Source organism: Pyrus communis, chromosome 4 (genome assembly GCF_041283825.1).
Source record: "Pyrus communis isolate YQ-2024b chromosome 4, ASM4128382v1, whole genome shotgun sequence".
Taxonomy (NCBI): Eukaryota; Viridiplantae; Streptophyta; class Magnoliopsida; order Rosales; family Rosaceae; genus Pyrus; species Pyrus communis.
In genome coordinates this window covers 21,231,679-21,247,092 of record NC_142568.1, presented here as the reverse complement: position 1 = coordinate 21,247,092, position 15,414 = coordinate 21,231,679, and the positions used below count along the sequence as shown (strand labels likewise).

Here is a 15,414-nt window from a genome sequence, read left to right as displayed (position 1 = left end):
AGTTTCTCGTTGGGTTAGGAAAAAAATTCAACGAATAACGCTGTCGTTTAAAAAAAAAAAAAAATCCAAATGAAACATAACAATGTAACAGCATGATTTATTTAAAACCACATAATAATACACTAGCCTTCCCGTACGTGCAGAAGACATTTTTTGAATCATGACGTGTTACGCTAAAAAGTACTTATTAATGTAGATGAAAATGAATAATAAATATATTTAATAAAAGTGGTATTTTAACTAATCAAAGCAGCTGAATTCATATTAATAAAAGTGGTATTTCAATTTCCATCTACATTTTATTGAATTTACATTAAGATTAAAAAAATAATATTTAATAAACAACTGATTGCTAGCCTATTGTGAGGCTAAGCCCACTCCATTCCCTTAATGTAGATAATATCGTTTGTTAAAAAAAAAAAAAAATCATTAAAGGTTTTTCGAGAACCCTCCAATAATTGAATGAACTGATTTTTTTTCTGCGCGTTTCGCACTTTGTTCCTATCTAAAAAACTTGTATTTAACATTGGGACTCCCAAAATTCAAATCTTAGATTCGCCACTACGTGGAACGACCTATTATATATTATTGTACTAATGCATTTTACCACTTTTTAGCATAGCACATTTTGATTTTCATCACGAAGAATGTGTAAGGTTGCGGTTGGTACATGAAATGTGGAAGAAATTCATGTTTCTTGTTGGTTAGGAAAAAAGAAATCAACAAATAACGCCATTTAATAAAATAAAAAAAGAAGAAAAACAAAAAGCCAAATGAAACATAACAATGTAACAGCATAGTTAATTTAATTTGCACATAGTCATATAACACTAACAAGATGTCACATAATTTAAAGTAACATCTAAAAGAAATTCAGATAACATTCCATAAACCACATAATAATACATGTATTTTTTTATGTGGTTCAGAAGATTGAAGTAATGAGAAATAACAAGAATTGAATCATTATTGATACAAGGGGCCTTTAATTTTAATTTGCTTAAAAGGCATTTTATTCAAGGACCTTTAAAAGTGCTCATTTTAGACAATGTTTGTGTCTCCTATAGGAAAATTACTTGTCATTTGCTTATAATTAATGTGTTTTTACCATACGAACATTATAAACAAATCATTCATACTCTTTATCATCATCTAAAGATTATATTTACAAAAAATATTTCAATTTAGAGATCATTTAGACACTCATACACATAAAACAAATAAACGATTCATCATAAATATGCTATTTGTAATTTGTAACCAACCATCGATCGTATACTATACAATCAATTTTTATTATATTTAATTTTAAATAAAAAATTTATAATGATTTCTAACCACGTCCGATTCTCCGACCCTCCCGAGTGTATATACACAAGTTAATCCATCTTGCAGCAACATGTGCATAATCTGCATGTCTATATGTCGACATCTGGCTTCTCGTTTCGGGAAATGTACAACTGGAGTTGAGTGGAATCCATTAAAGTCAAGCTCTCTCTCTAAACATGGAAGCAAGTGAGAGCGAGAAACAGAACATGAATTGCAATGTGACAGTTTCTGAGTCTGATGGGAAGAGCTTGCTGGAGAACTCGGAGATTGACAGCTTCTATCAGAGACTCAATAAGCTGCATACTTCATCTGGGCTCAACCTTGTGTGAGTTTTGCTATTTTTTCAGTTTTTTTTTATAGTTTTGGGCTTCTAAGTTTTTTTTTTTTTTTTTTTTTCTCTCTGTTTTTCTTATTATTTGCTCAAGTGGGTTCAAGCAAGGATTTTCATGATGGGTTTTGTCCACACAAACACACAGATATGCATATATGTACATGCATGCATGCATGCATGCCATGTTTGGTATTTGAGAAAATTGTGGGGAAGAAAAAAGCAAAAGTTAGAATCTTTGTTCACAAGAAGCAAAGTCGGAACTTTCTAATTCCTAAATCAGAAGCTGCATGTTAAACCTCCTTTTACTTACTTATGCATGTGGAATATTTGGGGAGCTTCTGTGATTGGAATGGTGAATACTGGTTCAGTTAATTTAACCTGTTCCCGGTTGGCGATATCTTTTTGGTTGCACTGTGCAGTTTTGATCTCAGACAATCAATGCTGGACTTGCATTTGTGTTACAAAGAAGTTACTGCAAGAGGAGGGTTTCTTCAGGTAGTTTGTTTCCAATCATTTGACGATGGTTTCGTATTTATGTAGTGAAAACCAAAAAGAGAGTCCATTACCTCGTTCGTGTTTTATCAGATGTTCCAAAAGGGACTAATAATTTGTTTACTTTGATTGTGTTGATTTTGAATCATGGAACGATAAGTTTTCGAAGTTCTGAGCTTCCAGATTTGGGATTATCTAGTTGAAATTAGAATGTCTTGGTTGTTTAGGAGAGAACATGAATTGTTGAAGTGCTTAGCAGCGCGTTCCTATGCAGTTACGGAATCATTTATTAGATGAAGTGGTTTTCAACTTTTCACCTTAAAATTTGAAGGGATGAAGTTGCAGCACAAGATATTAACTAGACCTATAACGGTTACTTTCCAGGTTACCGCTGATGAGAGATGGGGCGAAGTTGCACTCGCCTTAAAATTGGATTGTGACAGTCTGCAGGATTCTCAACCTCTCTTAAACCTTTACGCACTCGTTCTCTACCAGTATGAAAAACTTTACTACTACAGGGAACCTCAAGCGAAAGCTGCTTTTACTCTAGGTAGAGTAGCGAAATGCATGTTTTCAATATGTTTGTATTACCTTTGTTTTTCTGATTAGGATAAAAATATCAGGTCATGCTTTTTATAATATTGGGGATGTCTCAGCAATGGAAGGGCAGTGTAGGGATTATTCATCTCAGATGTTACCAAATCTTGAAAATTCTCATGTGGAGAAGACGACGCGCAAAGAGAATTGTCAGCCAATAGGTATGTCACAGTTGCTTACTTGGTTGATTGAATTCAGCAAACTAAAAACATGACATGTTGCAGTTGTACATTTAGTGGTTATCAAACTTCTGAAGGAACAGAGAAGGTCGTGGGGCCGATTGTTTTCTTTGTGATGCAAAATTGTGAATTCAGCAAACTAAAACATTACATGTAGGAAATTTGATTAGGTTCTACATCTGCAGAACAGAAGCAGTTCCCCCAGCTGCACTCCCAGAAAAAAGAGATGAAAAAACGTGGCGGTTTTCCACGAGGGACACAAAGTGCTTATACTATCTTCCTCAGGAAAGAATGTGAGCGGTTGAAAAGTTCTGCTCCGGAGCAACTTAAGGGTCGAAGGGTCTTAGACTTGGCCGTCGGTGCATGGAGGTGCCTCTCTGAGAGTGAGAAACAGGTAGAGTTACTCAACTTTTACATAGTCTACGTTAATGTTCAGCCACTTGGTTGCATTCGTTTTTACGTGCTTCGTGGTATGCTATTTTATTCCCTTGAAGCTTTCAAACTGTGCAATCAGTATCTTTTATGATCTACTTATGTTCGGGTCCAGTGTTTATTTGCTTAAACTGAGTCTGGAAGCAAAGTTAACAAGAACTTGTGCATTTGATTCCCAAAATTTTATATTAAACTAGTCCTCATTTAGTGTTGAAATTTTAAAAACGTATTTTTCCTAATACCGCACTTCAAGGACAATCAGTAATTTATCAAGTGGACAATGTTCGGCGGCATGACTATTTAAACACAGGCTGATTATTCCTTTCTTTCTGCAACTAATGTCCTTCCTCTGAGTGTCGGTATGTGTAATTGTGTTTATTTTTTTTCCTTGCAGCCATATATTGAGGCAAGTAAGAGGGTTAAAGAAAAAAGAGTGGCCCAAGAAATGACGGGTGATGAGGAAAACCAGGGCATGCAAAATGCAGAAAGAGGAAAGAAGCCTTCATGTTCACGGAATCAGAGCTGCCGCGCGGCTTTGCAGTCTGATAGAGAAAAATCCTGTGTTCAAAATCTGTCAGTGAACTTTCAAGAAAGTCTCCTGGAAGGGATTGACTGGAGTAAGTAATGTGGTTCACCTAAGGACTCAAGAATTTCGGGTGGGGTTTGTTTTTGAAATCGGAGACTCTTTATATTCCGGGGAAGGTAGGTCTTGTACATTTCTTATATATGTTACAATCTTGCCGGTCTTTCGTGTATATTTTGGAAATCCGTTCCCCTGGATGGAAATGTGGTAGCCTAGCCCTTATGTTTTTGGTGGTGAGCGGCTACAGACGGGGTTCGAAAATGCATCCTCAGACCCTTCCCTTAGTGTAAAGAAAGGTTTTTAGCTAATCGTCTTTTGTTTCAACCGCGACTTTTCTTCCATGATATTTCTAAACAATCTCTCTCTCTGAAGAGAATCTTCTCTTCTCAGAGGCATGGAGAATGATCGACTGTGTTTACAAATGTTTGAAATGACAAAGTTGGTTTCGGCACAGATAAAATGCACCGTGTAGAGGACCGATGGATGCACGAGAAACGAGCTTACTGTCGAATTTTGAAATTTTGGTTACAGGTTAGATCATTGTATCCTAGTGGACAAACGCCTATGTAGGTAAGGGCGAACTTTTGTTAAAATGTCTTGAAGCTAAATGGAAAACAAAGAGAGTTCATAGCTTTCAGGCGGAAAACGCTCCAGTCTCGGCAATAATTTCGCTCGTCACTTACTGCCTATCACAATTGGGCCTAGATGTCAATGAGATTTTTTTAAGTCACCAATTTATTACGTGTTAATCGTTTATTAGATGAATAGTGTACTGTTTAAACACGTTTGTAAGCATTTAATAGACGATGATAGTACTCAAAACAAATCTCGGTTGGATGAGAGAATTTCTAAGTAAATCCGTAAGTTAATTAATCCATTTTACATCAACATTCGCATAATCTGCATGTTTGTATGAAGACATCTGGCTTTAGTTTTGGGGATTACAAATGTTGAAGGAGAGCAGAGTGAAGTCATTGAAGTGAAAGCTATCTCTCTGTGCAAACATGAAGGCTGAGACCGAGACACAGATCATGGATTCCAATGCGACGATTTCTGGGGCTGATGGGAAGAGCTTCCTGGAGAACTCTCTGAGTGAAAGCTTCTATCAGAGACTCAACAAGTTGCATAACTCATCTGGCCTGAACCTCCTGTGAGTTTTCTCAAATTTTGAGGGTTTTTGGCTTCTGGGGTTTCCTTGTTTCTCTGTTTTTCTCCCTATTTTATTTCGAAATGTGCCAGAAAGCAATGATTCTCATGATGTGTTTTGTTCATATTATATAGGCTGTGTTTGGTTTTGATAAACTTGGGGGGTAAAAAAAAGCAAAGTGGCAACCTTGTAATTCAAAAATGCGAAGTTGCATGTGGATATATAGGCAGCTTATATATACATACATATATACACACACACATAAATTAACGTATCATATTATTTTAGAAACGAAAGGGTCAGCATTTTGCTAATAAGCCGTTATCTTCTGGCAGCTTTCAGAGCCATTATGTGCGAAAAATGGTGACGTTTTTTTTTCTAGAATTGCATATGCCGCTTAGAATCTGCATCACTTGAAATTACATTTGTTGTACCGTATATTAGGCTTCAATATTGGGACCTCACTGCTTAGCCATGTAAAAGCGGAATGAAATATTGAGGTCCCACTACTTAGCCCATGATGTATGTAAGAGGGGAAGGAAACCCTTATTCTATAAAAGGATCCTTCACCCTCACTTTAGGAGGAGGGCAAAGAGAGCAAATCCTAGCCTCTATAGCCTCCATGTACATTGTAACTCTCAATTTACATAGTGAAACTGGATCGACAACAGTGTGAACGTAGCCCCAACTTAGGATGAACCACATTATATATTTGTATTTTTGTGCGTTTGTGTGATTTACGGTCGGATTTACGTTGTTCCAAAGTCTCACTGATTTTGTGCATCAACAACATTATAATCTTGTAAATACCATGGAAAATCAGAAAGTGAGACTCGGTTTTATTCCTTATCAGTAACAAGCTTCGGTTTAAAGTTCTCTCTCTTTATTTGTACAAGAAAATTTTTCATAGCTGATACAAACAAGAGTCTCATCAGATATCTAGACAAGGAAGAAGCTGAACTTCTTTCTGGAGCTGAAAGGGGTTCGGCCTCCTGTAGCAAAACACAAATCTTTGAAACGCCTCAGAAGACGATCATCAGCTGACACACAGACCGTTACAGTTGATGGCGGTCCGTATCCAACGAGGGTAACCTGTCTATTAAAATATCAGTAACCGAAGGGTATCATTTTTCAAAGGTCCCCAATCCTCTCTTCATTTCAAAGAACTTGTAGCTTTCAACTTACTACTACTGTTTCGCAGTGGTTTCTCATCCTATTTGTCAAATTTTCTGGTGTTGCATGGCCCTTTCCGTATTTGTCACGTAAAGATTCTAAATGCAGGAAGCTCGCAGTAAGTTTAGCGTCGAAACTGAGCCTGAAACCACGGTTTCCATTGATCCCGTGGATGGATATCTTAGTCCAGAAGGATCAGCAATTCTTCATTTCAAGAGACCCTCACCCTCAGCTTCAACGGGGGAGAATAAATTGCAAGGTAACGCTTATTTTCGCGTACAAACCAATCAGGTCTGCCAAAACAATCGAATTGCACGAGCTGTTTCAACAAATGTGAATTGAATCAAACTTTGCTTGTCTTGCAGATTTACTATTGCAAGGAAGATGAGGTCCGGTTGTATCAATCGTTATTATTCCAAGCACCCCTCCGAGAGGAAATTGCAGGATCGTGTAAACTTTAGGTGGTTATATAATTAAAACATAAACAAGGAGTTGGCTGACTTGATCGTAAAACAATAGCCATTGGATGCCAAGCACAATGATGTCGATGCAACAACACCAAAGTCTTCTACAAAGCATCTAACCGTATACAACTACTTTATGGGAATCGTTTATTGTGTGTCTAGGGTTTGCATGGACCTTAGTATTTATACTGGTTAAGGTATTAAGATTCTGTCCATAAAGGAATCCCAAATCTCACATTTTTAGCCTATCAGTTAGGTGTCATAATCAGATAAAATCAAGAATATTACAAGACACCTAATATAAGATTGATATCTTTAGGAAATCAAATCACAATATCTACATTAATCTTCAATATTACATTCCTATTATATGTTGTAGACGATTTAGGGTTGATTTACATCGGAATAAATCCAACATATCTAACCCAGAAGAAAGCGCACTTGCATGTTATTGCATCAAAACATATAAATGTTGACTAATCTGACTAACATGGAACTTGGTCATACGTTGTAAAGCCAAAAACTTGAAAAAGCAGCTTACAGCTACCGGATGCGCGCTGACATTATCTCCTACAATTATTTGTTCACCGTGATGGCAATATCTCCTACAATTTTTTGTTCACCGCGAAAATTGGATACCAAATTACACATAGCAGCTATAGTTACTAAAAAGTATAAAACAGTTTTGCCCTAACTAAAGCATGAGATTTCCTAATTGTGTTTCTTCTTTTACATCATTATCATTATTGTTAAAGAGTCTTGCTTCTAACTAAACAACCGTCCATGTGACCGACCATCCACGAGCATGTAGCCCGTGTGACCAGATTGTCAACCGTTGATGCATGTGAACAATATTATCGAACCCAAGCCTGTGCTTAGTTGTTATTTGTTGTCATTAGTTTAACATAAAACACCATGATTATGGTTCTTGGGACAAGCAATGGATGGATTGCTCACTAAGACACGCACACTCGTGCGCACCTGTCTCCATTTGATCAAATGATGAAAGTGTGATCACTAATGAGGATTAGGCACCTAATTAGGGTACCCGGAAAACCAAATATAATTATTTAGGTTAGAATCAATCTTTGACAAAAGCTCTTAAGACTTAACCAAATCATGTGAATATGTACCATGTTTGTTTAATCAAATTAGATTAAATAATCACTCGCATTATAATATTAGAAGAGATGACAACTTAAAACGCGCTTCTGCCACCAAATTCCATGTTTATCTTCTTCCCAACATTGTTGTCTGAGTGTTGAATATTTAGTCCATTGCACTATCTAATTGGCTCTACCCACCCACTTGTACTAATTTCATCCTAATTTAGTTGTTCAAACATTTGAACTTAATTTTAATTTCGTTTAAAAGATGTGATTATGAGACGGAGGCTTATATCAAAAGGGATAGAGAAATACCTAGAAAGACTTTAAAAGAGATTTTAAGAAAAGATATGAAATACTTGAAGTTAACGGAAGACATGGCGCAAAACCGAGTGCAGCGCCATTCGATGATTCATACAGTCGACCTCACTTAGCTAGTGGAATAAGACTTAGTTGTTGTACTTCAAATTAGGGTTGTTCATAAAATAAGCATCTCAAAACTTCTACTCGTGTCACAAAAACTTACAATACAATTTTGAAGAGAAAAGAAAAACTCATGATGGACTCAATTGTTGTTAGACCTAACTATTACTTAGCTCAACACTAACAATTGATGATAAGTGGGGATGAACAAGAGCTGCTAGATTTTCATTTGAAATATCTTCTTGTCAGAACAGACTCCTTAACTTCGGAAATACCTTACCAAGATCCCAAATCCCAAATGGGTGATTAGAGGTGGAAACAAAGCTAGGATTCAATAAACAATGATTGAAGTAACAAGACTAAAGATGTGATAGTTTTTTTTTATTTTTTATAACAGTTAATTCTTAAAGTGTCTCTCATTAGCATTAACAACTGTGAGAATGAACTCTTCAACTGCCTCTCTTACTAATTAATCTATAAGAGTTGAAGTCTTCAAGTTTCATGATTTTCCCCAAGACAACCAAATGGAGGCTTGACCAGCAAGTTTGATTCAGATTGGAAATGCAGCTACATTAATTGTATCAAAGTCAAAAACCTAACAATTTAGAAAAACATCCCCCCGTGACAGATGAAACCAAAGAGATATAGAGTTTGCTTGTCAAATTAAACATCATAATTATTGATTAATGAGAAAAAAATATAATTAAAAAAACTGAATGACAAAGATTTTTAATAATAAATTGAAGAAACCCATGTTAGGGAGCAAGGCTGCACCAAAACCAATCAGGGGTTTCCTGTCTTATGCAGTCACAGCTCACAGGTCTTTTGGTTCATCTTTGTGATTCAGTTATTTAGTCCCAATCAAATTATTTTATTTAGCGGGGAACACCAAATGAAACCACATTGGCTATTTTTTCAATTAGTTTAGAGAAGGGATAAGTAAGAATATTGCGGAGGATGCAAAGGAAATTGTATAGTGAATTAGCAAATCCACAATAAACTTGTAGCTTAAGTCATTAAAAACAGTTAATTTTGTAATTGAATTTTTATATTCGATGCTCGGATAGTTATTGTTCCTTGATTAACTCGAGAAGACATTATCTCACCGTAGTCAAGGTTGAATCTTTTACCTCATACGACAATTATCATTACTTATTGACCCAAACCTGAGAAGTTTGGGTGAAACTGTCACAGCCCGACCCGGGATGACTATTTTTTCAATTAGTTTAGAGAAGGGATAAGTAAGAATATTGCGGAGGATGCAAAGGAAATTGTATAGTGAATTAGCAAATCCACAATAAACTTGTAGCTTAAGTCATTAAAAACAATTAATTTTGTAATTGAATTTTTATATTCGATGCTCGGATAGTTATTGTTCCTTGATTAACTCGAGAAGACATTATCTCACCATAGTCAAGGTTGAATCTTTTACCTCATACGACAATTATCATTACTTATTGACCCGAACCTGAGAAGTTTGGGTGAAACTGTCACATCCCGACCCGTGACGGATCACTTCCCGGACCCGCTCCACCACCGTAGCACGATATTGTCCGCTTTGGGCCCCACCACACCCTCACGGCTTTGTTTCTGGGAACTCACACGAGAACTTCTCGATGGGTCACCCATCCTGGGAATGCTCTCGCGCGCTACTCGCTTAACTTCGGAGTTCCCATGGAACCCGAAGCCAATGAGCTCTCAAAAGGCCTCGTGCTAGGTAGGGATGAGAATATACATATGAGGATTACTCCCCTGGGCGATGTGAGATGTCACAGAAACTAAGTGGAGGTCCAAACCGATTGATGTTGAAGAATTAGCGGATGAATTATGGATAGGGGTAAAATGATACTCGAACCCAAAACTAACTGGTTCTCCCCGAAATGCGTTGATGCGCATCAATTAGCTGGACATCTAGGGGTAAAACATTGTTTCTATGCAGGCTGCTAAAGTGATACCAAATCAAGACAAACTTTGAATACAAAATATGACCTCAAAATAACAGAGGTCAAAGTCGGCTAGTGAGACAATATCAAATCAACTTCATCGTAAAATTCAACGTTGAGTATCATTTTATAACTTAACAGGAAAAAATGAACCTGTCTCACCACAGAGTTATAACTGTTGATGTATAACGTGTATTATTTTATGCTAGAAATTTCCAATCCAAGTGTTTTGCATTGAATTAAACATACACTAATTTTAATTAAACCCAACTTTTTGGTAATGAGGTCTGTCTCACACAAGGAGACAAGCTTTCTGGCATGTAATTAGTTGGAGGATCTTATTTTTTTTTAGATTGTTTATATCTTCCAATTTGTGAAATCAGGCCCCTTAATGTGCTTACATAACACATGTTCTAGGGTTTAAGATAATCTAATCGATCAAATATTGCTTCATTGATAAGATTAAGTGGAATAATTATTGTTATTAATTAGTAGATGAGATATTTAAATAAATAAATTTAGTAGTGGAAATTAGAGAGGCCGAACTTTGGCACAATGGAAATATTATTCCTGTGTAACAAAAAATCAAGAATTTGGTCTCTTTACAAAATAAAGATAAGATTGTGTACGATAGATTTATGGTTTTGTTAAGTTGGTGTCGCTCATTTTAGCGAGGAAACCACAAAAACAAAAGGAAAAGAGCATGTTGGAAGACGAAGACGTGAGGCAGGCAATGTGGATCGAACCCGGCCACATCCTTAAATTAGGAGGTCGTCCAAACTCCAAAGCCGCTGATAGAAAATTACAAAAATAATGGTCCAGATGATTGAAAGCGCCATCAAAACAACCACATGCCTCTCTCTCTCTCTCTCTCTCTCTCTCTCTCTCTCTCTCTCTCTCTCTCTCTCTCTCTCTCTCTCTCTCTCTCTCTCTCTCTCTCTCTCTCTCTCTCTCTCTCTCTCTCTCTCTCTCTCTCTCTCTCTCTCTCTATTTGGGCATTACCCACTAATCATTGCTAAGCTAAAAGACAAATTCCATTTGTCCCCAAAGCCAGTTGATGGAAGCCAACACATTTGGGTTTTTTAAAATCAGCTATTTCCACATCATCAATCCACCAAAAATAAATCCATAAATAAAAACCGAATATATTTTCTCAAGTATCATCTGTGGATATTTCTTTTTCGTTATGCAAGCGATATTAGGGAGTGGATAGTTGAACTTAAAATCTTAGCAAATAGAGTGAATGCATTTAACCGGCTGAGCAATACGCATGGTGTATTATCTCAAAGTTTTTAATATTATTTCATTTAACACATAATTAAGTAATTTCTCAATTGACAAAAATATATGATAGTCGCTTTCTGGTTGCTAACAAATTGATATTCACGTATATTATAAAGTTGGATTGTATTCAATTTTAACCGTTGTAACCGTGTTGTTATCATATCTACCTCGAATTAATCAATACGCAAAACGATATAACAATAATGATGCATTAACTCATATTTATTTATTGCCAAAATGAGAACAATTATATATCTATATCCAAATGGATTTCAAGTTATAACGTATAATGTTCGAGATTGTCACCCCAAATAAACTACTATACTATATCAGTCAAGACATGGAACTATTTAAGATTTTATTGATTTAACACATTCGAAATTTTAAAAAGTGGACTTAGTGGAAGATTGCAAATATTATAACAAAAGAAGACATGCCGGCCTTGCAAGACAAGAATCACGACGACCAGACAGACCCATGTTTTTTGGCAAATTTTCCGGTGACACGTTGCCCCGTGGATTGAAGCTTTCACTCTATGATTTGGTAAATTTCAAAGTGCATTTATAATATAGGGCGAACTCAGGTGGAAGGTAAAACATCTATCGTACTTGACAATTGACATTATTTTCACTTTACAAATAGAATGTTTTCATGACTTAAACTTGTGACTATTTGATCGCTAAAAAACAATTTTTCCGTTGTGTCAAAACTTACTCACAAAGTGAATATAACATTTTTGGTAAAAAAATTTATTGGAATTCAATGCGGCACGTTTGAAATGCATTTTATATTTTCTTAAGAGACGTGAGGATATGTTTCACCTGCCAGGGTGACGTACAACTCAAAACATTTATATCACAAAACACATTTCCAACTCTGTTTAGACCGAAAAATATTTTGGTGTGCCAAAAAAATAACTCGATACATTAAGTGTAATTTAATACAATTGGACGGAAATTTTAAGAAAACAATTCCAACCAATTGTAGTATGAGACTGGTGTACGGAGCCATGATCTCGGCACAATGAAAGTTTATCTGCTTTAGACTTTAGTTGCATCTAATGAAGGTTTACCTGCTGTAGTTGACCTAATTAATTTTTTAGTTTTCTCATTTCTCATTTTTTTTTATACATAAGCAATATCAGAAAAGAGAGAAACGCATGACATAATTCGAATGCATGAGCATATACTTTCAACCATTTAGAATCGGTTTGAGATTGCTTATGTAGAAAGTTTTTTTTTATTTTTTATTTTTATAATAAGGATGTTAAAAGTTTTATAGATCAAATACCGTTTTTACGATTAATAAGCAATTTTAAGCATTTATGTCAAACATAGTTACACAAACACAACTATGCTAGATTTGTAAGAGTGGGGAGTCCACAATATAAGTACTTATACAAAAATACGTCATTGCTTTCGGTTGTTAAGAAGCATTTTTAGTTTTCAAAAACAATTTTCAAACGGAGTCTTAAACTACAAACCCATTAAATTTATTTTAATCGTTTTATGTGAATTTTGTGAATCACACGCAAATAAATGTCGCGTTCATTTAATTGAAAGTGAAATAACCCAACATTCACTATTAGAAAAACAAAACTAAAGAGCCCACAAAACATTGTCCGATTGATGAAGATTGCACATGTTCCCAATCACCAGCATGTTCAACGGGGAGGGTCTCTTTTGTTCTTTACTACTAGTGCTCTATTATTTTTCCAATCAAACTTCAGCGTTACGCTGCTAATTCATCCCAACGTCTTTTTCTTTTTCTTTTTTAAATTTAATATTATTAAGAGGAGGAATGAGACTCAACTCGACTCTATTATAATAATTAAGGGAATGAGAGAGTTTCGAACACAGAACGTATAGGTGAAAACACAATACACTATCCAGTATGATATTGAACCATATGCACATCATCCCCATGTTTCATAACTTCCCATTTACCAATTTACTTGTTTATTGTTCCTAATATTATTAAAACAGATTAAATCCCAATGAACATCTAGAAATATTTCTTTCAAATATGAAAATGAATTAAAAGAGAAAAAGAAAATTGCGAAGGCTAATGTTCTAAACGTAGCCTTACTACATCCTAGTCGGGACACTCTCACAAAAGCATAAAACTCTCATATATTTTAATCTCATTTGATTCTGTGTCGTTCTCAGTTCTCACCCTATTTGAGAGATATTATGGTTAGGAACAATAAAAGACGGAAATTTAACTTCTGTTACATTAGTCATTAAATAATTAAACTTTGTTTTACAGGGTAATATGATAGGTGACTGAGGTACGTTCTGATGTCACGTATAAAATTACTGAAATAAAAAAAAATTAAAATAACTGGTGATTAAGATGTTGAGGTTCTATCCAAGCATTCAGAGTTCAAAATTCTTATCTTTGAATTATTATTATAATTTTGTGCCATTTTCCCTTAATAATAATTAATAAATAAATATTTTAAAAATACCCAAAATAAATACTCTGAATGAAAAGGAGAGGAAAAAAAAAAAAGAGTGAGAGAGAGAGAAAAGAATAGAAAGGTAGAGGGAAAAAGGAGGAAGAGGGCGGCAATAAATGTGATTAAGGTAACACCGCGTTGTTCCCGTGAACTGCTTTTATATTCACTCTCAAGCCCTTCCCAGTCTCTCCCATTCCCATTTCTCCTCTCTCCCTCCCCCCAACCCAACACCCCCCCCCCCCCCCCCTTCTCTCTCTCTCAAAACCTCCACCCAAACAAACAACTCAAACTCCGCTCTCTTTTTATCACTTATCAGGTATATAGATACAATCCTACATGTGTGTGTGTGTAAATATGATTTGTTCATCTTCTTGTTTTCATCATCGTAATATAACAATCGTTTTGTATGATTATATTTGCAGGTGTGTGTGTATATATATCGGTGATTGTTGAATTGCACTCTCAACATATTTCAATATCTTCTTCCATGGCGGCGTCGATGATGTCGAACTTTGACGGAAGCCTGGACGCGTTGTCGATGGAGTCGAGCCGGAAAAAGCGGAGAAAAACCGGAGTCGTTGAAGAGGATCACAATCGGAGCTCAGAAACCGGAGTCCGATGGAGATCCGAGACGGAGCAGCGGATCTACTCGACGAAGCTCGCGGAGGCACTTCGTCAGGTGCGACGGAGATCGTCTACGTCGTCGGCGGCGGTGGCGAAGGTAGCGGGAGGCGGGAGGGACGTGAAGGAAGCGGCGGACCGCGTTCTGGCGACGGCGGCGAAGGGGACGACTCGGTGGAGCAGGGCGATTCTAACGGCTCGTCTCAGGATAAGCAAAACGATTCACAAGAAAAGAAAGGCGAGGGTGACCGGGGACAACAGGTTGAAGAAAACGGAGGTTAGGAGAGAGAGAATAATGTTACCAGTTGTGCAGAAAAAAGTTCGGGTTCTGAGCCGGTTGGTTCCCGGTTGCCGAAAGACGTCGCTGCCAAACCTTCTAGAAGAAACGACCGATTACATAGCGGCTTTGAAGATGCAGGTCAGAGCCATGGCGGCTCTCGCCGAGTTACTTTCCGGTTCGCCGGTGAACCGTCCCGGTTCGAGTGTCAACAGTTGACGCTGAGAGCCGGCCGCCTCGGGTTATTGTGCCAGGTGTTTTTTCCATTTTGTAATATTTATAAATATTTTAATCTTATGAAAATTTTATTTTCTTGTATTTTATTGTATACGTAGCTTTTTCTTTTCTTCATTGCCCCGCTATCATTTTTTTTCTTTTTATTTTTTAACCGTTAATTTATTGAGTTGATGGAGTATGCCACCTAATTTATTCTCATTTATCAACAAACACTGCTAATTAAACAGCGTGCTTCCGGCTTCTAATTTTTGTCGTTTGCTTTTAAAATTGTTATTAGCGTTTGAAAATATCCGTGCCTATTTTTATTTTCTTTTTTAAATTAAATTTTTTTTTTA

The 15,414-nt window shown here is 36.3% G+C and overlaps 2 protein-coding genes across 3 annotated transcripts; both read left to right on the top strand.

The window, feature by feature from the left end:
- The first annotated feature begins 1,454 nt into the window (after window positions 1–1,454).
- LOC137722146 (putative high mobility group B protein 11) lies at window positions 1,455–4,138 on the top strand. Of its 2 annotated transcripts, none has more exons than XM_068461120.2 (6): window positions 1,455–1,654; window positions 2,080–2,155; window positions 2,537–2,702; window positions 2,776–2,910; window positions 3,099–3,322; window positions 3,755–4,138. In XM_068461120.2, exons 1-6 carry the CDS (start codon window positions 1,506–1,508, stop codon window positions 3,983–3,985), a joined length of 981 nt encoding a protein of 326 aa, XP_068317221.2. In that variant the 5' UTR covers window positions 1,455–1,505; the 3' UTR covers window positions 3,986–4,138. The 2 variants fall into 2 exon arrangements, with proteins under 2 accessions (XP_068317221.2, XP_088548151.1); XM_088692025.1 differs by having other exon boundaries at window positions 1,498–1,654; window positions 2,809–2,910.
- A 9,930-nt stretch (window positions 4,139–14,068) lies between these two features.
- Window positions 14,069–15,160, top strand: LOC137723601 (transcription factor bHLH149-like). The gene is made up of 2 exons (XM_068462799.2): window positions 14,069–14,260; window positions 14,367–15,160. The coding sequence occupies exon 2, from the start codon at window positions 14,432–14,434 to the stop codon at window positions 15,059–15,061; it is 630 nt and encodes a 209-aa protein (XP_068318900.1). The 5' UTR covers window positions 14,069–14,260; window positions 14,367–14,431; the 3' UTR covers window positions 15,062–15,160.
- The last annotated feature ends 254 nt before the right edge of the window (window positions 15,161–15,414 follow it).

Bases quoted from the DNA above. Each gene is read 5' to 3' on its own strand.
- LOC137722146 (XM_068461120.2), top strand. From the start codon at position 1,506: ATGGAAGCAAGTGAGAGCGAGAAACAGAACATGAATTGCAATGTGACA. The intron at 2,156-2,536 runs GTAGTTTGTTTC...GTTACTTTCCAG, and splicing joins CAAGAGGAGGGTTTCTTCAG to GTTACCGCTGATGAGAGATG. The intron at 3,323-3,754 runs GTAGAGTTACTC...TTTTCCTTGCAG, and splicing joins TCTCTGAGAGTGAGAAACAG to CCATATATTGAGGCAAGTAA.
- LOC137723601 (XM_068462799.2), top strand. From the start codon at position 14,432: ATGGCGGCGTCGATGATGTCGAACTTTGACGGAAGCCTGGACGCGTTG.